This window comes from Mobula birostris, chromosome 16, assembly GCF_030028105.1.
Source record: "Mobula birostris isolate sMobBir1 chromosome 16, sMobBir1.hap1, whole genome shotgun sequence".
Taxonomy (NCBI): domain Eukaryota; kingdom Metazoa; phylum Chordata; class Chondrichthyes; order Myliobatiformes; family Myliobatidae; genus Mobula; species Mobula birostris.
In genome coordinates, this window is record NC_092385.1 from 22,569,411 (window position 1) to 22,595,535 (window position 26,125).

Here is a 26,125-nt window from a genome sequence, read left to right on the forward strand (position 1 = left end):
TCCATTTAGGAATCGGATGGCAGAGGGGAAGAAGCTGTTCCTGAATCACTGAGTGTGTGCTTCAGACTTCTGTATCTCCTACTTGATGGTAACAGCAAGAAAAGGGCATGCCCTGGATGCTGGAGGTCCTTAATAATGGACACTACCTTCCTGAGACACCGAAGAAGATGTCCTGGGTACCTTGTGGGCTAAGTACCCAAGATGGAGCCGACTAAATTTACAATCCTCTGCAGCTTCTTTCAGTCCTGTGCAGTAGCACCCCACCCCCCCCCATACCAGACAGTGATGCAGCCTGTCAGAATGCTCTCCACGGTACATCTATAGAAGTTTCTGAGTGTATTTGTTGACATGACAAATCTCTTCAAACGCCTAATGAAGTATTGTCACTGTCTTGCCTTCTTTATAACTGCATCGATATTTTGCGACTAGGTTAGGTCCTCAGAGATCTTGACACCCAGGAACTTGAAGCTGCTCACTCTCTCCACTTCTGATCCCTCTATGAGGATTGGTATGTGTTCCTTCATCTTACCTTTCCGGAAGTCCACAATCAGCTCTTTCATTTTAGTGACGTTGAATGCCAAGTTGTTGCTGCGACACCACTCCACTAGTAGGCATATCTCGCTCCTGTTATTATCTAAGTAATGGGTAGACTCATTTTAAAGCAAAATTATGAAGTAGTTAACCGTTCTTAATGAATCAGTTCATATAACAAACTAGAAATTGGATCATAGTAACTCATAGTAATTCATATCACACACAAAAATAATTTAGCACAGGATAGATTGCATTGGCAATAACCCCCTGGATGATGTTGGACAACATAAGGGCCAATCATATAAATGGGTTTGATCTGTTTCTGGCATCAGAATACAACTAATTACTTTAGTATTTGCACTAGTCCATTTCTGCCCTCCACAGTATAAAGACGCAATCTATGATCATCATGGGAAAGCCTCAGCACATTGTTGCTTACCTTGCTACTTAACACTATTAATATTGGAACACCTGAACAGGCACCTCCACAGCTCATTGTAGACACCTCCTAAAGTCCATGGGGTGTGCTAAAACTAGTAAGGGTGCCTTCCACAGCATTTTCAGTGGGTGTCACTGCTGACCGGTCCCTTTCTAGATGAAGCCTGGCTGAGCCTGCTGCAATGCCAGCAGTCCTTCTTCCTCTGCACGATGAAGGATATGGTTTCCCCAAATGAGGAGGCATGTGAACATTAGCACGAGATATTCTGCAGACGTTGGAAATCTTGAGCAACACACACAAAATGCCGGAAGAACTCAACAAGTCAGTCAGCATCTTCGGAGGGAAATAAACAGTCGACGTCTCCGGCTAAGGCCCTTCATCAGTCCTGAGACATTGACTGTCTATTCGTCTCCAGATATGCTACGTGACTTGCTGAGTTCTTCCAGCATTTTGTGTGTGTGTGACATTTGAACATTGCCTGACTGTGCAAAATTGATTAAAATAGTATCAAAACACTTCCATCTGTACACGTTGTTATCACCAGTATTTCAGTCAATATAATGGATTGTTTACAGGGCCAAACTTTATACAAAAGTGCTCTGTGAATTAAATATTTATTTCTTCTTATGAACATCAAGTAGAAAGGATTATTTTAAGGCAAAGTCTGAAGAGAAAGATGCTTACAATTGCCTTGATGTCTGATTGTCTTTGAACACTTAATATATTCCATGAAGAAGCTTGTTTTGAATTAATAGTTAAGATAATTGAATTTATAAGTAAATCATTGCAAAATAAACTGACAAACAGTTGTAATTAATTTCTATAGCACAATAATCATAATAATGGGAAAACAGCTGCTCACCATAAGGCTGATTCATTAACAGAGACATATGAATGGAAATAATCAGATAGATGTTGAGAAATCTGTTGCTTTAATACAGTAAATTATATTAGAGAATCCATGCCAGTAGATTGAGTGTGAAATTTTTTCTTTCATGCTATAGCTAGCTAATAGGTAGGAACTTATCAGCTATATATTGTAGGAAGCTGTAGTTTTAGTAATCCTTGAGTGTCGTGGGTCTAAGTTATCCAGGTTTAGAAAGATAACAATGTTCTATAATAAACCGTATGTTATGTATTTTGCTTATGTAACACCCAGAGGGACAGTTCAGTCTTTTATTTGACTTCTATGGTGATGGAACAGATTACAATAGAGTTCCTGCTGTACTCCATTTACTTACAGTGTTGTCAGAAACTCAGTCTACCTGTACCAGTCCATTTAATACATTCCAGATAACATTGCCTTTTTGGAATATTTTAAATGCCGCAATGTTACCTCTATTTCTTTCATCTGAGATTTTTAAGACTAAGCTCTAAAAGTAAGCCCATATACAAATCAAGCATATTCAATTTAATGAAAATGACTGTGATCAAATACTGTATATCAAAATTATATTAAATATTAAGCAACAAAAATAACTAATAAAATTAGCATCACATAAGTGACAGAAAAGCAGCCTTATTTATCATCTTATAATAGGGGAAGGTCTTTGATGAAACATAATTGAATAGTTGGATCTAGAGTGCTACCAGAAACAATTATGTGAACTCTTAGGATTATGATGATTGGTTTTGAACAAAAGTCTTCTCTCTGCTTCAGATTCACCATTCCCAGTACCTACAAAAAGAAGGCAGGAAGCTACAGAAAGGATTGGATGTGTTCCTCGCATTCTATTCTGCTTACATGGGAATCTACTTACAGTGATTCCCAACCCTGGGTCCTCTGACCCTTCGGTTAGTGGTAGTGGTCCACGGCATAAAGATGTGTTTTATCAGAAACCTACAGCACAATACAGGCCCTTTGGCCCACAAAGCTGTGCCAAGCATGTTCTTACCTTAGAAATTACCTAGGGTTACCCATAGCCCTCTATTTCTCTGAGCTCCATGTACCTGTCTAGGAGTCTCTTAAAAGACCCTATCATATCCGCCTCCACCACTGTCGCCGGAAGCCCACTCCATGCATTCACCACTCTCTGCGTAAAAATGTTTCTAAATCAGATATTGGTCTCTCCCGTTGCCTATGTCATCCATTCAGAAACTGAAACTCCTGTATAGCCCCATTGAAGTTAGGTCTCTATTTACTTGCACACAATGCCTGCTTTAAAGGAAAGTTTGCTACCAAATATGCCCTAAAGAACATTCCTTCCTTATCATTCACAGAGTCAGGGAAAATCACAGCACGTTTATTCATCCCATTATGTTTAAGAAAACCGAAGTAGATTTTAGAGTTAATTCCAATTCCAAGCTTTCGGCCAAAAATTGTGTGCATGGTGGCAATTCGCGTGATCACTCTGATTCTGATTAATGTGGCTATAGTTAGTACTTTCACCTCTTTTCCACTGATCAATTCCAGACCATCACCATAAGCAAACCCCACTCTCTCAGTGAGGGAAAGAGAATTTGCTTAACTCACCTCTCAGCCTTAAACAATATAATAACTCAAATCTATACACTTAAATTCCAGTGTTCTTACTGACAGAATTCCATATCTGGTCACTCTGTCCAGATCGCTCGCACTGCAATACAGCTTAATAACGTTTCCTTTCAGGTTTGGATTGATGAGAGAACGCTCTGTATGAGATTGAAAACTTTTTTGAAAGAAGCAAAAGTGAGCATAACCACTCTCTTCCAGTATAAATGGTAAAAAATTGCAATTGCACTAAAATTCAAAGTTCACTTTGTACTAACATTGATTATTTTGTTCTAATTGTTCTAATTATACGTATATAATTTTGTTTAATTTTTGTTTCTTTTTCTCGTGAATGTTGCTTTATCTGATGTTATGTGCCTGTGATGCTAATACGACAAAGTTTCTCATTGCAGTGCATACATATACTCATGCATATGAAAATAAACTTGACCTTGTCTTTACAAGGCTAACTGAAAACCGTCATGATCCCAGGAAATTTCCTTTAACATCTATCAACTTCAGGCAAGGATTTGATAGCATCCAACTTTATCTGCTAATAACAAAACTAATCATACCTGTCCTCTGATAAACAGCATGACAAGACCCTATTAGCTTTGTTGAGGATCAAAGGTTGAAGGTCAAAAACACTAATAAAATACCAAACCATAATTTTCATTATCCCAGAACATTCTATACATTGCTCCTCAGTCTTTGTCAATGATCTAATCTGATACTCTGCTGCCATGGCATCCTTGCAATAAGTAACAGAACAAATTTAAGACTTCAGCAACTGTTTGAGGCTGATGTTTTATTATATGGGATTAAAAGTAATTAATATAATAATCAACAACTACATTAAGGACCAAAATCAATAGCAAATAATATATTTAAGAATTATAATTAAAATACTAGCAGAACACATGGTGTAGAATTCACAGAAAATCACAATTATTTCTGGCACAGAAGAAGACCATTTGGCTAAATGTATCCAAGGCAACCCAGTCAAAATACTAAATATGAAAATCTCATGTAATCCTGGAATTGCACAGCAAAAGTCCACAAACACTCAAAGTGCTGAAAGCGCTTTCAGGATAGCATTGAAAACCTTGAAGCCATGCATCAGCAATACACAACGACCCTTTGTAAGTGGTGATTAGAGTGCAGCACTTCACAACCACCCACCCATCTACTCCAGTAACCACTTACTGCCACATCTGTGGAAAAGTCCACAGTTTCCTTAGTGTCCTTTTAAACCACCTGACAATTACTAAGCTGGAGTAGATGCAAGTTATCTGTGCATGGTAGTAATATTTATATTTAGTCATATGAGAAAAATTAATTAAATGTATTATTTATGACCAAAAGAACATAGTTTTTCTTATGTTTCAACACCACTATTGAGAGTACGCTATCATTTCAAAAGAGAGTCACAACTTTCAGCCTGACATTATTGGCATAAATACTCAACTATTTTTTAAAAAAAGCTTTCTTTTACAAACGTTGTGCTTATGATTTTTGTGTGGTGCCTGCTGGACCCTGAGTTCAAGCAGAATTCTGCAGAAGAAACTCGAAGGGCAGGTGTTGCAGTCGTAGACACTGCACAAGTTTCCAAATCAGATCCGCATTTGTTTTTATCTTTTGATAGCTTTAGTTAGATAAGATCAATACATGAAACAGCTTCCAATGATGACATGAAGATATTAGTGTGAGACTTAGGCAAGCTGCCTTCCGTAGAAGGAGATCTTATGTCATTGCTGCATACTACATGGCACATTGATATTACAACCTTATCTGTACCAGACCAGGGGCAACAGATCCCCAAATATGATATCAATCAGCGCACGGTGCTTGTTGAGGCAGTGATGCTTCAAAAAAATGGTCAGTTTGCCCAGGTAGCTGCAGAATGTACATCTTTCTCAGTGAAGCACTGAAAATCCTGAGAGATGTGTAACACTGGCTGATTCTTGACAGCTGCAGCAGTAGACTTTCAGACCAGACTGTAGTAAGTCTAAAGATTAGCTTTACTTGTCACATGTACATCAAAATATTGAAACATACAATGAAATACATTATTTGTGTTAAAGACCAACTGAAGCTGAAGATTTGATGGGGATGGCCCACAAGTGTTGCCACACTTCCAGCACCTACATAGCATGCCCACAACTTACTAACATACATCTTTGGAATGTGGGAGGAAACCTACGTGGTCACGACGAGAACGTACAAACTCCTTACACACATCAGCAGAAATTAAGCCCTGATCATACAGCTGGCACCGTAAAGCATTACGCCAACCACTATGCAACTGTGCTGCCCGCCACATCTAGGATTACAATTCCAGTTATCGTCTTTCTCTGAAGCCTTGCTTCAGTGGCGATTGTACATCAGAGCAAATTCTTCTCTTTCTGAAACCGCCCTGCCCATTTGGCCGGGATGTTTTGAAGTCTGAGTGTGAAGCAGGGAAAGTTTAAGCAGCTTCTTCAGTTTTGGGAGGTTGTTGTCACTTTCGAGCTAAGAGGCAGAATGCAACAGCTTTAACACTATCCTTTGTGATTAGGGCTCTGAGGCCGCACTACCTCAGGAGTGAGGCTCAGAGGTTCATGCTGGAGTGTGAGAAATCCAGAATTTTCTGGTTTCTGTCCATTGTGACTATCTTGTCTTCATCCAGGAAATGTTGATGCTGTATCCAATTCCTGGCTGGGGTTAGAAACTGCCCGCTGCCTTTAATTTACCTGGGACCAGTGCAGGGTACATTCTCTTCTAAAGACACATATCATGGCTGTCACTTTCAAACCTCAGACAGAGTGACTGCAGTTTAAGAGTGGTGATGCTCCCTCTGACAGGGCTTATGAAGGAGAATTACAAAGCTATTCAGATATCGCACTGTGCGGTCTTACATTCCAATATGCGATTCCATAACTGCATAAGACCAGAAGATATTAGGCTATTTGGCTCATCGAGTCTGCTCTGTTATTTCATCACAGCTGATCCATTTCCCTCTTAGCCTCAATCTCCTACCTTCTCCCTGTATCCCTTAATCAATAATCTGTCAACCTCTGCTTTAAATATACCCAATGACGTGGACTATACAGCCACCTGTGGCAACAAGTTCAACAGATTCACCCTTCTCTAGCGAAAGAAATTCCTCTTCACTTCCATTCTAAATAGACATCCTTCTATTCTGAGGCTGTGTCCTCTGGTCCTAGACTCTCCCACCATAAGGAACATTCTCTCCACATTCACTCCATCAAGGCCTTTCAACATTCGATATGTTTCAATGCGATCCCCTCTCATTCTTTGGAATTGCAGTGAGTACATGCCCTGAGCCATCAAACACTGCATGTTACAAACCCTACAATCCCAGAATCATTTTCATGAATTTCCTTTGAAACCTCTCCAATGCAAGCACACCCTTTCTTAGATAAAGGGCCCAAAACTGCTCATAGTACTCCAAATGAGTCCTCGTCAGTGTCTTATAAAGCCTTAACATTATATCTTAGCTTTTATATTCTAATCCTCTTGAAATAAATACTAACATTGCATTTGCCTTCCTCACCACTGACTCAAGCTGCAAATTAACCTTTAGGAATCTTCCATTCAAGCTGGGACCACGGAACAATGATTCCTCGGGTGACATCTTCCAGATAGCCAATCGTTTTTCTGTATTCAATGGCTATCTGAAGAAGAGACACACTTCAGAGTTGTACTCTGCATACATACTTTAGTAATAAAATGAACCTTTGAACCTTTGACCTTTGACAAGGACTCCCAAGTCCCTTTGCACCTCAGATTTTGAATTTTCTCTCCATTTAGAAAATAGTCTACGCTTTTATTTCTTCCCCCAAAGTGCGTGGCCATGCATTTTCCAATACTGTATTCCATCTTCCACTTCTTTGTCCATTCTCCTAAGTTGTCTAATTCTTTTCTTAGCTGCTCTAATTCCTCAACATTACATGCCCCTCCAGATATCTTTGTATTGTCCACAAATTCTTCAATTCCTTAATCCAAATCACTGACATATAAGGCTTAAAGACACAGACCCCTGTGGAACACTACTAGTTACTGGCAGCCAACCAAAAAAGGCTCCCTTTATTCCCAATCTTTGTCTGCTGCCAATCAACCAATGCTCAATCCATGCTAGTATACTTACTGTGATACCATAGGCTCTTAACTTGTTAAGCAGCCTCAAGTGTGGCACCTTGCCAAAGACCTTCTGAAAATCCAAGTGTGCAACATCAACTGATTCCCCTTTGTCTATCCTGCAGTTAGTTTTTCAACAATTTCTAACAGATTCATCAGGCAAGATTTTCCCTTAAGGAAACCATGCTGACTTAAGATTATTTTATCATGTGCCTCCAAGTACCCCAAAACTACATCCTAAACAATAAAATCCACTTCTTCCCATACACTGAGGTCAGACTAACTGGCCTATAATTTCCTTTCTTCTCCTTCTCTCCCTTCTTGAAGAGTGGAGTGACATTGCAATTTTGCAATCCTTCAGAACTATGCCAGAATCCATTGATTCTTGAAAGATCATTACTAATACCTCCATAATCTTTTCAGCCACCTCCTTCAGAACCTTGGTGTGTAGACCATCTGGTCCAGGTGACTTATTTACCTTCAGACCTTTCAGTTTCTCATGCATCTCCTCCCTAGTAATGGCGACCTCACTTACTCCTGCCCCGACACTTTTGAACCTCCAGCATACTGCTAGTGTCTCCATAGTGAAAACGGATGCAAAATACTTATTTAGCTTATCCGCCATTTCCTTGGCCCCCATTATAATCTCTCCAGCATCATTTTCCAGCAGTTCGATATCCACTCTCGCCTCTCTTTTACTCTTTATACATCTGAAAATTCTTTTGAGATTCTCTTTAATATTATTGGCCAGCTTATCTTTGTATTCCATCTTTTCCTTCTTCATGACTTTTTTGGTTGCCTTCTATTGGTTTTTAATTGTTTCCCAATCCTCTAACTTCCCACGAATTTTTGCTCTATTGTATGCACTCTTTTTGGCTGTTATGTTGGCTTTGACTTCTCCTGTCAACCACCATTGTGTCACCCTGCTTTTAGAATACTTCTTCTTCTTTGGGATGTATCTATCCTCCAACTTCTAAATTACTCCCAAAAATTTCAGCCATTGCTATTCTGCCATCATTCCTGCTAGTGTTCTCTTGCAATTAGCTTTGGCCAGCTCCTCCCTCATGCCTCTGTAATTCCCTCTACTTCACAGTAATACTGATATATCTGACTTTAGCTTCTCCTTCTCAAATTTCAGGGTGGATTCTATCGTATTCAGATCACTGTCTCCTTAAGGTTCCTTAACCTTAAGTTCTGTAATCAATTCCAGTTTGTTGCACTACACCCAATCCAGAATAGCTGATCCCCTAGTGGGCTCTACCATGAGCTGCTCTAAAAAGCCTCTCATAGATATTCTACAAATTCCATCTCTTGGGATCCTGCACCAGCCCAATCTACTCGCATATTGAAATCCCGCATAACTATCATAACGTTGCCCTTTTGACATACATTTTCTGTCTCACGTTGTAATTTGTAAATCACATCTTTGCTACCGTTTGGAGATCTTTTTACCTTTGCAATTTCTTAGCTCGACTCACAATGATTCTATACCTTCTGATCCTATGCCACTTCTTTCTGATGATTTGAATTCATTTTTTACCAATACAGCCACCCCGCCCCCCTCTGCCTACCTGCCTGTCCTTTCGATACAATGTGTGTCCTTGGACATTAAGCTCCCAGCAATAATCTTCCTTCAGCCATGACTCAGTGATGCCCGCAATATCATACATCATACGTGCCAATTTGTAACTGTGCTACCATTTCATCTACCTTATTTGTATTAAAATATAACACCTTCAGTCCTGCATTCATCACCCATTTCGATTTTGCCCTCTTTTTACACAGGAGCTCTTCCCGTTGGCTGCAATTTTGCTCCATCATCAGCCTGTCTTTGCTAGCAGACTCACTACACACTGTTTGTAAGCCAACTGACCCACCCTCATCCTATCACTCTAGTTCCCATCTCCCTGCCAAATTAGTTTAAACCCTCCCGAATAGGTCTAGCAAACCTGACCACAAGGATATTGGTCCCCACTTGCAGTCAGTTGCAACGTGTCCTTTTTGTACAGGTCGTACAAAATTCTACTTTGTTTTCAGAAAAATGTAAATTTATTCATAAAATCTCACAAAAGAAGTTACAGAAGCATGGGTTGGAAAGGAGGATATGATCATTTCATAATAAATTAATATCCTAGATAATTGGAGCGCATGTGATGGCATATTTAAAACCTTTAAACTGGGTGTGAAAACAGCAATTTATCTATCTAGGTTGAAATGAGTGGAGTTGAATGTTTCAAAGTCAACGTCAAAGTAAATTTGATATCAAAGTATGGTTATGTTACCATATGCTATCTTGAGATTCATTTTCTTGTAGGCATTTTCAGGAAAATAAAGAAGTACGATATAATTTATGAAAAACTATACATTAACCGAATCTAACAAATAACCAATGTTTACCTGAGAAGATTTTAAGTTGGTGGGCACTGTGATACGAAGAAGGAGATAGCAATTACAATAAAAGACTAATAAACAATGATATTTTTATAGAGAAAAGAAATTGATCTGTACACAATTAGCCTTGTGTGGTCATTAATGGGGATAGAGTGCCACCTTGTGGCTCTATATGATTTATTTATTTACCTAAATAAATTAATGCCTACAAAGTGAATGGACTGATTCAATTGCATTCAAGTGTACGTGCACAATGAAGCAACAAAGATTTTATTTAAGGGCTTACTGATGCAAAATTCATAGTTCACGGATACTGAAGGAGGGTTGTTGGGGTCCTGATCAAGGTCTCGGCCCAAAATGTTCTTGGTTTATTCCCCTCCATAGATGCTGCCTGACCTACTAAGTTCCTCCACTATTTTATGTGTTTAGTAGGGATGTTGGCCCAGAGGACTGGTTAGGGATGTGCGAGGACAGGATCACAGGGGAGATGAGTGGGTTTGAAAAGGAAGTGTGGTGGGGGGGAGGGGAATGATTGGACCATGAATAGCAGACTAGGAAGTTTGGTGAGGTTTCTGAACGTAGGGGTTGGAGGTTGAGATTTGGTGGAAGAAAAAAGGAGAAAAACTGATTGTGTACGTTACTAAAATGGGAGCTACTGGGGATGGATTCCCACTGACAGGGTTCACAGCAAGGGATCTCCTTACACAGGTTTGTTTCAACTGAAAACAGAAAATGCTGTGTCAGTTCAAGCGAAAATGTACCCCCTTAATTAATGCCAAATCAGGCCTCTCAAACGTCATGAGGACCTGTCCAGGTTCATGACTTGAACAAGAGTGGACAAGGCCATCCATGGGACATACATGCAAGGGTGAAAACCCTAGAATCAGATCAAACAATGTGTACTTCCAGATAATGGTTGCCTCTTGATATGACATAATTATTAGAAGGTTAGCATTTGAGAGATACAAAGGACTCAGAGGAAAAGGGAAACTTTGTGCAACCTAGAGTAACAAGCACCTAGACGAACTCAGCAGGTCAGGCAGCATCTATGAAGGAGAATGAACAGTCAACATTTCGGCCCAAGGCCTTTTATCAGGGCTTTGAGCAACCTGTTGTAATTCCCCGAATTTCCTTCACATTTGATTTGAAAGTAGTGTAGCAGTATTGAGTGCCTGCCTTTGCAAGGCTGGCCAAGATCACCCAGTTTCGAGCTACATCCTCCTTTTTGTTCTTAGGCAGATCTTTGGGATCCAGGATGATTTGCTTCCATTCTTCTTCTGTGTGCTTTGAGCTGATCAATGAAAACAATGTGGGAAGTGTTTTCAAGCTGTGGGACTTGATGAGGGATATGGCAGGCTAGTTTATGAGCTGAAGCACTCCTTCTCCTATTTATGCAAAGACTCTGTAAGCTCCTAATACATGGATGCAAGGTTCACACAACCATCTGAGCAGCTCCTTTAGCACCATGAACAGGAATAGGCCCGTAGCAGAGGGAACGTTGCATTCTTCACACACCCTTGATTCTTTGCTTCTATCCACATGACAGATCTCAGAACAGTGCAACTGGTTTGTGAATCCGGTTTGGGGAATGTGCAGCCTCTGAACAGAGCTGACTGAGTGGAGGAGCTACCTCAGTGATGGGGATGTTGGCCTGGAAGATGAAACTGTTCAAGTTCAAGTTTAATTATCATTCAACCATTCATGAATATACAGGAGGATAGTTCTTCTATCTATCATTCCACAAAACAATGGTCTTTTCCCAGTTGTCTACACTATGACAAACTGACAATGAAGATTTAGGTCAAGACATTTGGAAACAATTTTGTTTTGGAAACAAATTTCCAATAACTTTGAAGGATTTTTTTTTCAAAGACAGTGTTGGGAATATATTTCTAGTGCCTTTAAGTGCCTGCTCTAGATACTTCAGACCTCAAAAACATCTAGGAAAGCAAAATCAGAAGTCATCAGACTTTTTTTTTTCAGGTGAGCTTCCTTAACCAGAAGGTTCACCCATGTGACATAATAGTAACTAGCTATCTGTAACTGTAGTTATATGCTCACCTGAGCCATTATTATTAGCCTTCAGACTACTTTCATTGGATGTGTTGATCCTTACAAGCAGTGATCAGTTTTGAAATCACAAGGTGAAGAAGTGTTCATTTAAACACCTATCTGTTGTAACAACAGCTGGTGTTTTAGACAGCAGGCAGTTTCTCTCTGTCTGCTGTGCATGGTTGAGCCTTGGATAAAATTGGTTTGGGCGTCCTATTTTCCTTAAACATCCCACATCCACACATTGGTTACAGCCCCCAATTTGAAAGCCCACTATAATATGTCATGAGTTTTGTGCTAGATCACCTAGTCCTCCATGGGCCTAAAATTCTGAGTTGCATCGATGTTAATAGTAAGCTGCATCAACTTTTGCTGGGTGGTTCCTTCCAACATATGAGAAATGAACCATGTTTCCAAATGAACCTTTATTGACAGTTTGTCATAGTATGGGCAATTGGGAAAAGTCTATTGTCTTGTGGATGATAGATAAAAGGACCAGCCTCTTGTATATTCATATGGTTTGGTGCTCAGTCTTTGAATGTGTGTACAGAAACATTATACATCTTATCGGCAAACTGTATGTCAACTAAGGAGATTCAGGCTTTCAGTGCTTTGTTCTGGAGTGCAGTTGCACAAGTTGAAAGAGTTTCCCATTTGTTCTGAAGATTAATTCTATTACTGCTGGAACTTTGATGGTAGTAAGGTGCTGTGTGGTTGTGAGAAAGATGGAAAAATGTTCTGTTTGACACCATTCTTGACTGAAATTGGCTGTTGTAGACCCACTGATTCAGATCGTGACCTCTTTGCCACAAGCACCTGTGGAGGACAAGTCTTTATGTAGATTTAAGGCAGAGGCTGATTAGTCAGGGCATGAAGGGATACAGGAAGAAGTCAGGATACTGGGGTGGAGAGGAAAGTTGGATCAGCCATGATGAAATGGTGGAACAGACTCGATGGGCCAAATGTCATAATTCTGCATTCGTGTCTTAGGGTCTTATGGTCTTTTCCTCTTTAGATTTGGTGAGACTAGAACTATAGCTTATAGGTTTAGGGTGAAAGGTAAAATATTTAAGGGAATCTGAGGGGAAGCCTCTTCACTCAGAGAGTGGTTCAAGTGTGAAGTGAGATGCCAGCAGAAATGGAGATGTGGTGTAACAAATGTGGGTCCAACTGTAACATTTAAAAGAAGTTAAATAAGTACATGGATGGGAGGGGTATGAGTGTATGGCCCTGGTGCAAGTAGACGGGATGAGGCAGAAGATCATTTTGGCATAGATTCGATAGGTTGTAAGGCCTCCTTTTGTATGTAGTACTCTGTGACTCTATGGCGCCAAGTTTGTGCAACAGGCTGGTCTAGAGAGGTGTGGAAGGCTGGTAAGGACATTGTGAAAATTGGAAATTGACTCTGTTTCTCTGAATTATCCTGTCAGGAGCCACAGGCACTTGAAGAACAGGTGGATTAACAAAGTCATCCAAGATGGAGCTGTAACAATGGAAAAAGCTGAATATATACCAGCTGAAACCAGACTGGGAAAAAATGGAACTATTCAAAATTAAGGCACAAAGTTGAACAATGGAGGAGAGTAAAAGGACCCTCACATAGCCTTCTGCAGGAAAATGCTCCGCAAACATTGTTGGATTTCATTTGTTTTAAATAAATATGTCAGAGGAAGTTTTGGCTCATTCAGTTCCTTGAGTTTCTAATATGGTTGGCAGTAGTCATGTGGACAATTGAGGAAATGACAAAATGAGTGTAAGAGAGGCAATCAAGTGTCTCTGGGCTATACCAAACTTTGCGGTATGAAAAGAAAAGGAGAAAAGACTGTGAAATAGGTGAAGGGGTAGAGACAATTTTAGGATGTTAGGAGGTGCAGATACATTTCTGGGTGCAACAACACGAACCCGTACCATTTGGATTTACAATTCAGGAATAGTGCAGTGGGAGCTAGTCAGTGCAGAATATATGTTATGAGAATTTGCTCCTGATCCTTGTAATAGAGGATCCCATAAACTGCAGATGCAGAAAATCTGAAACAGAAAAAGAAAATGCTGAAACACTCAGGGCACTAGATCAGTGGAAAGAGAAAGAGACTTAATGTTTCAGGTGAGAAACGTTTCATCAGTCATGAGAACTCTGTGGAAAGTATATGAATATTTAAATCAAACAATTGGATATTCATTGCATAGGAGCAAACTGGAGAGACACTGTTGCGTATTCAACATGAGGCTGAGGATTAACAGAGAACCATTGGCAGTTTAGTTTCTGCAACTAACTCCAAAAAGCTAGATGCAAGTGCTTGCTATTGACTCATCACATGTAAGTGTTAATGGGGGGTGGGGAAATGTGCACTGAATTCCTCAAGTCCTTCACTCTTTCCGTCACCAAGTCTAGGATTCTCAGAAGATGCGTAGTGGTTATGCCCAAGTATGGAAGGGGGTTTATTCCTTCAAGATTATAATTCCAAGCAAACATAGCACCAAACGCTGAGACCTGGGAATCAATGCCTCTCTCTGCAACTGGATCCTCAGCTTCCTGATCAACAAACCACTGTCAGTAAAGCTAGGCAGCAACACTTCTGCCAGGATTGCTCTCAACAGCGATGCTCCACATGGTCGCATCCTCATGGTTACATTCGTGACAGCGTGGCCAGTTTCTGCTTTAAATCCAATTTTCCAGATAACACCAGCAATCAGCGGAGGTACGGGAAAGTGATGGAAAGCTTAGTAACATGGCATCATAACAACAACCTTTCTCTCTATGTCAGAAAATGTAAGAGTTGGCCATTGACTTCAGGAAGTGGGGGGTGGGGGCTGGTATGCAGACGCTCCTATCTTAATCAATGAGGCTGGGAGGGTTGAGAGTTTCAAGTTCCTAGGACTGAACGTCACCAATAGCTTGTCCCTTTCCAGCCATACGGAACACCACAGTTTACCAAGAAAGCTCACCAATGCCTCTACTTCCTCAGAAGGCTAAAGAAATTTGACACGTGCATGTCAACCCTCACCAATTTTTATTGATGCATCATGTTTGGATGCATCACAGCTTGGAATGGGATTTGCTGTGCCTGTGACTGCACGAAACTGTAGAGATCTAGACACAACTCAGCACATTATAGAATCTAACCTCCCCTCCATGGACTTTGCTGATACTGCTCACTGCCTCAGTAAGTAGCCAGTGTAATCAAAGACCTCACCTTTCCCAAGTATTCTGACTTCTTCCACCCACCCTCCCAGACTGGACACAAAATACAAAAGCCTGAAAGCACATACCTCAGGGCTCAAGGAGAGCTTCTACCCCACTGTTGTAAGACTATTGAATGGTTCCCTTCTATGATAAGATGGACTCTTGACCTCACAATCTACCTCATATGATCTTGTACCTTATTGCCTACCTGCACTGCATTTTCTCTGTAGTTGTTACATTTTATTCTGCTTTCTGTTATTATTTTTCCTTGCACTGACTCCACACATTTGGTAATAAATTCATCTGTATGCAGAGTACACAAGACAAACTTTTCATTGCAACTAGGTATAGGTGACATTTTCAATTCCCATTGAAACCTTAATTGGTTTTTGATATTTCCAAGTCACCAGATTGGAGCACAATTGAACTCAATCTTGAGGCCTTTATTCTTGTTACTTTATTAATTTCAGCTGAAGTGCATTGTTTATCATTAGTTCTACCTACTTTTTCTCTCTGATGGTGAATGGTTGCCTCTTCACGTAGGTTGACGGAAACCTGAGTCTACCATCTTTAAAACAACTTTGCAAATGGTTATCAAGTCTTTAAAACTCCAGTGAAGTGATCCTCGTTTTTGCAATTTTCTTGGTTAAGAATTAACAAAACAGCTGAAATGAATTTAAAGCAGTTTAATAACAATTTACAGATTTTTACACTGGGTGCTGCTGAATATTAACTTGTTGCAAATTGCAGAAAGTTGCATATTGAGCTTAGGGCTGTTCAAATGGTCAGGAGAAGAATATGAGCTCGCTAAATTACAAATAATTATTAATCTTCATTTCTTTGTTACCAAGGTAATCATTATTTTGTATCCATCTATCACAACTTAAAGGTGGAAGAAATAATGAATGTACAAGAAATTTAGTGAATGGTAACCTTTTGTCTTATTTTAAGTATGAAGAAGGAAAGAGGAGGATAAAACCAAGCTATAAGAGTGTTGACCTTTCGGAACTGGAATGGGAAGACAAGGATAACATTGTAAGTCATTATTTTGTCAGGTTTTCTTTTGTAATCGCAAAAGCAGCATTTCGGAGATAGGTCTTTGATTTCGTGTTTACAATGCTCTATATCCATCAGATAGATAAACGTCAAATGCAAGTGTATTTTAAACTTTTAAATTAAATACATTCAAATTTCAGTTATCCACTGTCAGCATGTATTATTCCCCATGAGAAAATGTAATCAAACTACATTGTAATCATTGTAAAGTCTTTATACAGTGCTACATCTGTCATAGCTCCTTCCACAAAAGAACAAAATAAATTGCTGGAAGCATTTGTGGAGAAAATAGAAATAATCACATTTTGAATTGTGATTTTTTTCCAAAAATAATAAATAAATGAGATGTACAGGCAGAATTGGGAACTTTTTTTCTGTCAAAGGCACATTAGAAAATACAGTGGGAAGACTATAGAAAGCCTTCTCACTATCCCTAAACCACCAAAGCAGCCTTAAAAAAAAGCTCGATTCCATGAAAATGTCCTGAAGATATCTTGGTTTCACTGGGAATTTCTCAACCAATAGAATGTAACACATTATTTAAGCCATTCAGTTCCACAGCTCGCTGCATAAACTGGCTATCACATTTCTTACCTTATAAAACTTAAAAAGCAGCTCACTGTATTTAAGCAACACACATCAAAGTTGCTGGTGAACGCAGCAGGCCAGGCAGCATCTGTAGAAAGAGGTGCAGTCGACGTTTCAGGCCGAGGTTTGGTCTGAAACGTCGACTGCACCTCTTCCTACAGATGCTGCCTGGCCTGCTGCATTCACCAGCAACTTTGATGTGTGTTGCTTGAATTTCCAGCATCTGCAGAATTCCTGTTGTTCACTGTATGTAAAACACTTTGACATGCATTAACAGCCCAACATGTATTACTGTTTTTCTTTCCTACTGATTTCACTTTTCAGTAATTTGCACTAAGTTTAAGGTTTGCTCAGTTGTTCTAATTCAGCTAGGGGATGAAATTTTCTCTTTGTATTGTCCCTAACCTATTGATTCCCTTTTGTATCTTGAACTCTTTGCTTGGATCTACTCCAGTTCTCTGAGCTGAAGGAATTGAAGCCAAATTTACAAATCCAATCAACGTACTTTAACTGTTTATCCCTTCATTATTCTGGTTAATCAGCACTGAAATCTTTTCAAAGCATTCCTAAAGTGTGGTGCCTGGAGTTGAAAGTCATACTCCAGTTTGAATTTAATCAAGGCTCTGTTTAAATGAAACATCACTTTTGCATTTTATGCATTCCACTCCTCTTCAGCTGAAGTCCAATGTTCTTTTAGATTGTTTGATTCTTTTTTATTGTTTACATGTTCATTAATTTTGATATTATTTAATTTTCATATTATCTTTTTAAAAAATCTTAATGGGGCTTTTGAGGATGGAAGAAATTTACCATTTCATCTAAATAGATCTGTCGTTACTTGTCTTTTTGTTCACACTTCCACCATTCCCTCATTTAAACAATGGAATGAAATTTAAAATTATGCATTCTAAATATTCTGAATAGACAAGACCATAAGACCATGAGATATAGAAGCAGAATTAGGCCATTTGGCCCATTGAGTCTGCTGTACCATTTCATCATGACTGATCCTTTTTCCCTCTCAGCCACAATCTTCTGCCTTCTCTCCATATCCCTTTATGCCCTGACCAATCAAGAATCTATCAACCTCTGTCTTAAATATAAGTAAAGACCAGGCTTTCACAGCTGCCTGTGGCAATGAATTCCACAAATTCTCCATTTTCTGGTTGAAGAAATCCCTCCTCATCTCCGTTCTAAAAGGACGCCCCTCTATTCTGAGGCTGTGTCCTCCGGTCCTAGATTCTTCCACCATTAGAAACATCCCGTCCACATCCATTCTATCCAGGCCTTTCACTATTTGATGGGTTTCAACTAGGTCATCCCTCATTCTTCTGAATAGCAGTGAATACAGGCCCAGAGCCATCAAACGTTCTTCATATGAAAAGCCATTCAATCCTGGAATAATTTTCATGGAGCTCCTTTAAACCCTCTCCAGATTCAGCATCTCCTTACTGATAGTGTTGGCGCGTGGCCAAGTGGTTAAGGCGTTGGTCTAGTGATCTGAAGGTCGCGAGTTCGAGCCTCAGCGGAGGCAGCGTGTTGTGTCCTTGAGCAAGGCACTTAACCACACATGGCTCTGCAGTGACAGCCCTAGTGCCCTTCCCTTAGACAACATCAGTGTCGTGGAGAGGGGAGACTTGCAGCATGGGCAACTGCCAGTCTTCCATACAACCTTGCCCAGGCCTGCGCCCTGGAAACCTTCCAAGGCACAAATCCATGGTCTCACGAGACTAATGGATGCCTATTTACTAAGATAATGGGCCCAAGCCTACTCACAATACTCCAGGAGAGGAGGCCTCACCAGTGCTTTATGAACGTTACATCCTGGCTTTTATATTGCCATATTTTATATCTGTCAAATTCGTCAAGGCTTTGAGATCTAAGACCCATTATTTTTTCGATTAGCACTTTTTAAATTTATCAATGTTGCGTATTTACTATCCTGGTAATCGCAGTTAAATGCCTTACTCTATAAATGAGTGATTTTGCAGGGGTATGCAGAAACCCAGTCTATATGCACATCTACAAACTCCTGTCATGTCTAGTTCCCTGATCGTGTGGATAGCCAGAGGCTTTTCCCAGGACTGAAATGGCTAACACGAGGGGGCATACTTTTAAGGTGCTTGGAAGTAGGTACAAAGGGGGTGTCACAAGCAAGTTTTTCACACACAGAGTGGTGGGTGCATGGAATGCACTGCCAGCGAAGGTGGCAGAGGTGGATATAATTGGGTCTTTTAAGAGACTCCTGGATAGGTACATGGAGTTTAGAAAAATAGAGGGCTATGTGGTAGGGAAATTCTAGGCAGTTTCTTGAGTAGTTTACATGGATGGCACAACATTGTGGGCTGAAGGGTCTGTAATGTGATATAGATTTTCTATGTTTCTATGTTTCTAAAGCAAAAATCTCATTAGATTTAAAATAAAAATGCATGGAATTTAAGCATAACATGGTTAAATGTTTTGGCAAAGACTAGATGGGCCGAAGGGCCTGTTTCTGTTCTAAAATTTTCTACGACTCTAAATGCTGATGTGACAGATGCACCTATTCCATACAGAGAAAAGATATAATTAGAAAATTTATGGCCACCTCATCCTTTCATGCTGTGCTATATATAGATTAATCTTTTAGCTGTTCACTTCTCCCAACCCCTTGTTAATATAAGCCCAGAAGAGTATTTTATCTAATGAACGGGCATCAGTTGCACAATGGATAACATGAGTTTTAAGAAAAATATTGTTGAATTTAAGGTTCTAGCTGGGGGACTGAGTGTATATCCTTAACTCAAGATACTACTTGTAATCTACATGTAGATTGGGTGAACCAAATTGGTAAAGGTGCTGAGGAAGAGGATTTCTTGGAATGTATGCGGGATGGTTTTTTGAACCAACATGTCGAGGAACCGACCAGAGAGCAGGCTATTCTGGACTGGGTTTTGAGCAATGAGGAAGGGTTAATTAGCAATCTTGTCGTGAGAGGCCCCTTGGGTAAGAGTGACCATAATATGGTGGAATTCTTCATTAAGATGGAGAGTGACATAGTTAATTCAGAAACAAAGGTTCTGAACTTAAAGAGGGGTAACTTTGAAGGTATGAGACGTGAATTAGCTAAGGTAGACTGGCAAATGACACTTAAGGGATTGACGGTGGATATGCAATGGCAAGCATTTAAAGGTTGCATGGATGAACTACAACAATTGTTCATCCCAGTTTGGCAAAAGAATAAATCAAGGAAGGTAGTGCACCCGTGGCTGACAAGAGAAATTAGGGATAGTATCAATTCCAAAGAAGAAGCATACAAATTAGCCAGAGAAAGTGGCTCACCTGAGGACTGGGAGAAATTCAGAGTTCAGCAGAGGAGGACAAAGGGCTTAATTAGGAAGGGGAAAAAAGATTATGAGAGGAAACTGGCAGGAAACATAAAAACGGACTGTAAAAGCTTTTATAGATATGTAAAAAGGAAAAGACTGGTAAAGACAAATGTAGATCCCCTGCAGACAGAAACAGGTGAATTGATTATGGGGAGCAAGGACATGGCAGACCAATTGAATAATTACTTTGGTTCTGTCTTCACTAAGGAGGACATAAGTAATCTTCCAGAAATAGTAGGGGACAGAGGGTCCAGTGAGATGGAGGAACTCAGCGAAATACATGTTAGTAGGGAAGTGGTGTTAGGTAGATTGAAGGGATTGAAGGCAGATAAATCCCCAGGGCCAGATGGTCTGCATCCCAGGGTGCTTAAGGAAGTAGCCCAAGAAATAGTGGATGCATTAGTGATAATTTTTCAAAACTCGTTAGATTCTGGACTAGTTCCTGAGGATTGGAGGGTGGCTAATGTAACTCCACTTTTTAAAAAAGGAGGGAGAGAGAAACCGGGGAATTATAGACCGGTTAACCTAACGTCGGTGGTGGGGAAACTGCTGGAGTCAGTTATCAAGGATGTGATAACAGCACATTTGGAAAGCGGTGAAATGATCGGACAAAGTCAGCACGGATTTGTGAAAGGAAAATCATGTCTGACGAATCTCATAGAATTTTTTGAGGATGTAACTAGTAGAGTGGATAGGGGAGAACCAGTGGATGTGGTATATTTGGATTTTCAGAAGGCTTTTGACAAGGTCCCACACAGGAGATTAGTGTGCAAACTTAAAGCACACGGTATTGGGGGTAAGGTATTGGTGTGGGTGGAGAGTTGGTTAGCAGACAGGAAGCAAAGAGTGGGAATAAACGGGACCTTTTCAGAATGGCAGGCGGTGACTAGTGGGGTACCGCAAGGCTCAGTGCTGGGACTCCAGTTGTTTACAATATATATTAATGACTTGGATGAGGGAATTAAATGCAGCATCTCCAAGTTTGCGGATGACACGAAGCTGGGTGGCAGTGTTAGCTGTGAGGAGGATGCTAAGAGGATGCAGGGTGACTTGGATAGGTTGGGTGAGTGGGCAAATTCATGGCAGATGCAATTTAATGTGGATAAATGTGAAGTTATCCACTTTGGTGGCAAAAATAGGAAAACAGATTATTATCTGAATGGTGGCCGATTAGGAAAAGGGGAGGTGCAACGAGACCTGGATGTCATTATACACCAGTCATTGAAAGTGGGCATGCAGGTACAGCAGGCGGTGAAAAAGGCGAATGGTATGCTGGCATTTATAGCGAGAGGATTCGAGTACAGGAGCAGGGAGGTACTACTGCAGTTGTACAAGGCCTTGGTGAGACCACACCTGGAGTATTGTGTGCAGTTTTGGTCTCCTAATCTGAGGAAAGACATCCTTGCCATAGAGGGAGTAAAAAGAAGGTTCACCAGATTGATTCCTGGGATGGCAGGACTTTCATATGAAGAAAGACTGGATGAACTGGGCTTGTACTCATTGGAATTTAGAAGATTGAGGGGGGATCTGATTGAAACGTAGAAGATCCTAAAGGGATTGGACAGGCTAGATGCAGGAAGATTGTTCCCGATGTTGGGGAAGTCCAGAACGAGGGGCTACAGTTTGAGGATAGAGGGGAAGCCTTTTAGGACCGAGATTAGGAAAAACTTCTTCACACAGAGAGTGGTGAATCTGTGGAATTCTCTGCCACAGGAAACAGTTGAGGCCAGTTCATTGGCTATATTTAAGAGGGAGTTAGATATGGCCCTTGCGGCTACAGGGGTCAGGGGGTATGGAGGGAAGGCTGGGGCGGGGTTCTGAGTGGGATGATCAGCCATGATCATAATAAATGGCGGTGCAGGCTTGAAGGGCCGAATGGCCTACTCCTGCACCTATTTTCCATGTTTCTATGTTTTCAAAATATTCCAAATGTAGGTGACTCTTACATGAGGGGAAGTTGTGACAGTCCATATCATTGTTTTGTTTCCACATAAATTCCGTGAGAGTGAATTTTAATCTGCATCTCAAATTTTCGGGTAGTGATTTGGGAATTCTGTAAGACCAAATTTCATAATACAATGGTGACCCATGCTTACAAAAGTGTGAGCAGTAGATTATAATCAGGGGATCTTGGCACATGGGGTTCCAGGCCCTCAGTAGCAAGTCAGAAAGTTACTTGTGTGGAATGTTTCTGTTACCAACTATGATTTCCAGTATCTTCTATATAATTAATGTATACATTGTGGAAAGTTCTACATTGTGTTTCTCCATATTTAATCTTAAAAATGACAAGACAGCACTATATATTTAAATATAATTATTTTTATTATTCCTTTATTTATAGATTATTCATAGTTCACATTCACTACTTTATTCATAGTTCAACTTCGGTGCTCATAATTAAGCTATTCTACCAAGCACTACAAGGCTGGCAAGAACATTTTCTAAGTGGTAAATATCAAGGTTCTGTGAGAATATTAATTACTTGCACTATTTCATAGCTTCGTAATGGTATGGTAAACCGGAAAACAGGGAAATTTTCTATGGAGGTGAAAAAGACTGTGGAGAAAGGGGTAAGACATTTCTTCCTCTCTGATTAAACAGAAAGATCTTTGTACCAAACTGTTCTATCTTACTTACTTACACTTACTTACACTTACACAAGGTTCAATATTGCTTGTTGTCACTCTTCAGTACACAAGTGTACAGGAGAACAAAATAATTGTTGCTCCAGGTCCGATGTAGCTTAAAAAACGAAAGAGGCATAAAGAATATGATAAAAACAGCAAAAAAGGAAATCACAATACAAATAAACATGAAAGCAATCCTACAAGGTACAATGTACATATAACTGTTTGAGTATGGATTTATATGCATTAGATTATACTTTTATATATAGTGATTGTATGTACAGTACAAGAAGTGATGCTAGGTGCAGGAGTACCTTACATAAGGAGACTCTGACAGGAAATGATGAAGTGATAAAGTGATTCTTGGCAAGAGGAACTACTCAAGGTAGCAGCAGGGCAAATAAAAACACATCAGGACAGTTACTGCGTCAACGTAGGTCTCCTGATAACTTTAGCGAAGAAGTAGTGATTCACAATGGAGTGCTTAGACATAACCAACAGTGTACTCATGAATCTTAGTTGTTATTGATAATATAGGAAAAGATAAAATGATTTTTATACCTTGTTCTATGGAAAGCACTTTGAACTGCCTTGTGTTTGAAAAGTGCTATACAAATAAACGCTTGCTTTTTAATATAAAATAACCTTTGGAAGTTCATTTCTATGAATTTGGTCAAATACTTAAATATTAAAAATACATAGTTTTACAGATTAGTTTAAATTAAGGGAGTAATATTGACATACTCCATCTGTAAAAAGCTGATAAGATCCAGTTGGCTACCTATTTTATGTCACACCCAATTTGGCTATCCATTTTCTTTAATGGAGCTAAATAATCGTAAAAGCATAGACAATGTTTAGCATAGTTTCACCAAGATGACACCAAGAATGGGACTTTACTATTAATGGATAGAAACTAAAGATTCTGTATTTCTACTAGTGAGAGAATCTAAAAGAAGATTAAACTGAGCTTTTTTAAAACTCTGAGAAGTGTAGAGAAGGTATTCAAGTTATTGAAAAGGAGACGTAATTTAAAATTACCACTGAAAGAATAAAGTTATTCATACAAAGACTGTTGGGTCATTGAATGTTTTGCCATATGGAGTGTCTGGCCTAGCAATCTTTGCACCCTTATGAAAGAGTTAACAAGGTTTATGGATAAATTGTAAGCACTGGTATTGTTTCTGAATTGCTCTATATGTAAGTTACCAAAAGCTCAGTGGGTTAATGCTTTACTTCAACATAACTGTATTAATTGTTTCAGGCCATATTTATAAAACTGTACTTTAATTGTTATTCTGAGGGTATAATTTTACTTTGGTACATTTTCACATAACTGCTTACTCAGTTTTACAGTGTTGCATTCAAAATTGACGTTAGGTTATTTAACCTGTCGCAGAAAGAATTGTAGGAGAAGTGTGTTATGAGCACATGGGTGAAATTGTCATTTAAGTATGGGTTTAAGAATAGACAGAAGGACAGATATGGATGTGGCACAGTTGAAATTGTTGAGATAAAATATATGATTTAGAGCAGCACAGAAAATACAGAAGCATTTTAATCATCTTGTACTCTTGAATTATTGGTTCAAATTTCAGACTTTGGCATTCAGGATTTATTGCATGGTACCACAAATTACTTGGATAATTTTAAAGATGGTTTAGAACTGATAAGTCTGGTGAAGTTTCAAGGATGTTTGCAGCAAAGATATTAAGTAATATTCTACAGTGGTGACATGAGTTACAGACATTGAAGCAGTACAATCTCTAATAATTTGTCTGCTTGTTACTACTCCTTTATTTTTCATGTTAGAAACGAGTCTTTGTGATGACAAATGATTACTATTACACAGACATCAAAGGAACTCCTTTCAGGTAAATTTAATCATTTTTCCACTTACTAAGCTTCTTTTTCTTAATTGAGGTAAAAATGTTGATGCCAGCATATAATCACCTCCATTCTCCTGTATATAGTCTAGGTGTGGCTTTATCTCGAGGGCATGGGAAATACTACTTCCAGGGAAACGTTACAATAGAAGAAGGTATGATTACAGCTGCAAAGTAATACTGAAAATATGTGCAGAGAGTGGTAAGCAAACACAACCAAGCAGATCAGTAGATGCAAATTTTATATTGATGCAGAAGTTTGAGGGGTTGGTTTAATTTTATGAATGTGTGGAATTCTTTAAATAACAGTCTTTAATAACAATGTCGTTTCCAACTCAAACACATGCTGAAGCTGTTTTTTAGTTTCCATTCTCGGGCAGGGAGCTCAGACATCACCTCTTGAATTGTGCATTAGGTCTGACTTGGTACAGCCTTCTGATAGGAAATTTTAATAGGGGAAAAACTTTGGAGACAAAAGTAAGTTTTTTTTTAATAAAATAAAAATGATTTGTTTTTCTGAACTGAGAGACAAGGCTTGTCAAGCTATCAAAGTCTGGCAGAGCATTTCAGAATTTGGGCCTTCTGCTGCTGTTTAAAGCATGATCCTAAATTGCTGGATATGGAGAATCTTCAAAGTAGGCAGTTCGTCTCTGGACAAGGTCTATACCAGCAAGGTGGTACATTATTGCACAATTATCTGTTGAATTTCCTTTGCCAGTTACTCCCACTGTGCAAACTTATTCGGGTCAACTATAATTTGTTGCAACCTGAAATTTGTTGTCTATTTCTCCCAATTCACCATTGCAAATTTAGAAATTTAGAAATTATATTTCAAATGCATGATGGTGAATAAGGACTCCCTAAAGAATCACATAGCATCATGACTGGTCAGGATTTCAGATATAAAAATAGGAATTGGCCAGTCACTCCCAAGTCAGTTTGCACGTCACACCTGATTTGCTTTGTAACTCCATTTGCTCTCTTGTTTTCCTTAATAATGTTGCCTTTCCAAAGTCTAACATTGTCTGTTTTGTTATGTTCAATTGACCTAGCCCTAAATCCTTTGCGAATTGATTCCTCACTCCCTACCATATGAAGAATACTCACTCTTGAATTGTCTTGTTCTAATTTTGAGCCATGTCCTTCCAGCTCTGTGATCTACCATCACAGGAAATGGTTTCCCAATATCGGCTGTTGCATCCTTTAATTATCTTAAACAGCACAGCTGTATCACCCCTTCAAGGGAATACAGTCTTAGTCAATCCTCTTAGCCTTGGTGGAATTGTGGTGTGAATTGACACAACTCCACCAAGGCAAATGTATTCCTGTAGAGATGTAGAACTCTGTGGATGGGGTCTAATCAGAGCTGTACCATGAACTCCACACA

General features: G+C 39.5%; 1 protein-coding gene across 5 annotated transcripts in view; it reads left to right on the plus strand.

The window, feature by feature from the left end:
- cacna2d3a (calcium channel, voltage-dependent, alpha 2/delta subunit 3a) overlaps positions 1 to 26,125 on the plus strand; it is a 797,416-nt gene that overhangs the window by 544,634 nt on the left and 226,657 nt on the right. For all 5 annotated transcript variants that reach the window (XM_072280402.1, XM_072280404.1, XM_072280403.1 and 2 more), the window contains 4 exons: positions 16,162 to 16,245; positions 22,724 to 22,795; positions 24,665 to 24,726; positions 24,826 to 24,893. In XM_072280402.1, coding sequence (XP_072136503.1) covers positions 16,162 to 16,245; positions 22,724 to 22,795; positions 24,665 to 24,726; positions 24,826 to 24,893 — 286 coding nt within the window. The remainder of the gene's footprint in view (positions 1 to 16,161; positions 16,246 to 22,723; positions 22,796 to 24,664; positions 24,727 to 24,825; positions 24,894 to 26,125) is intronic.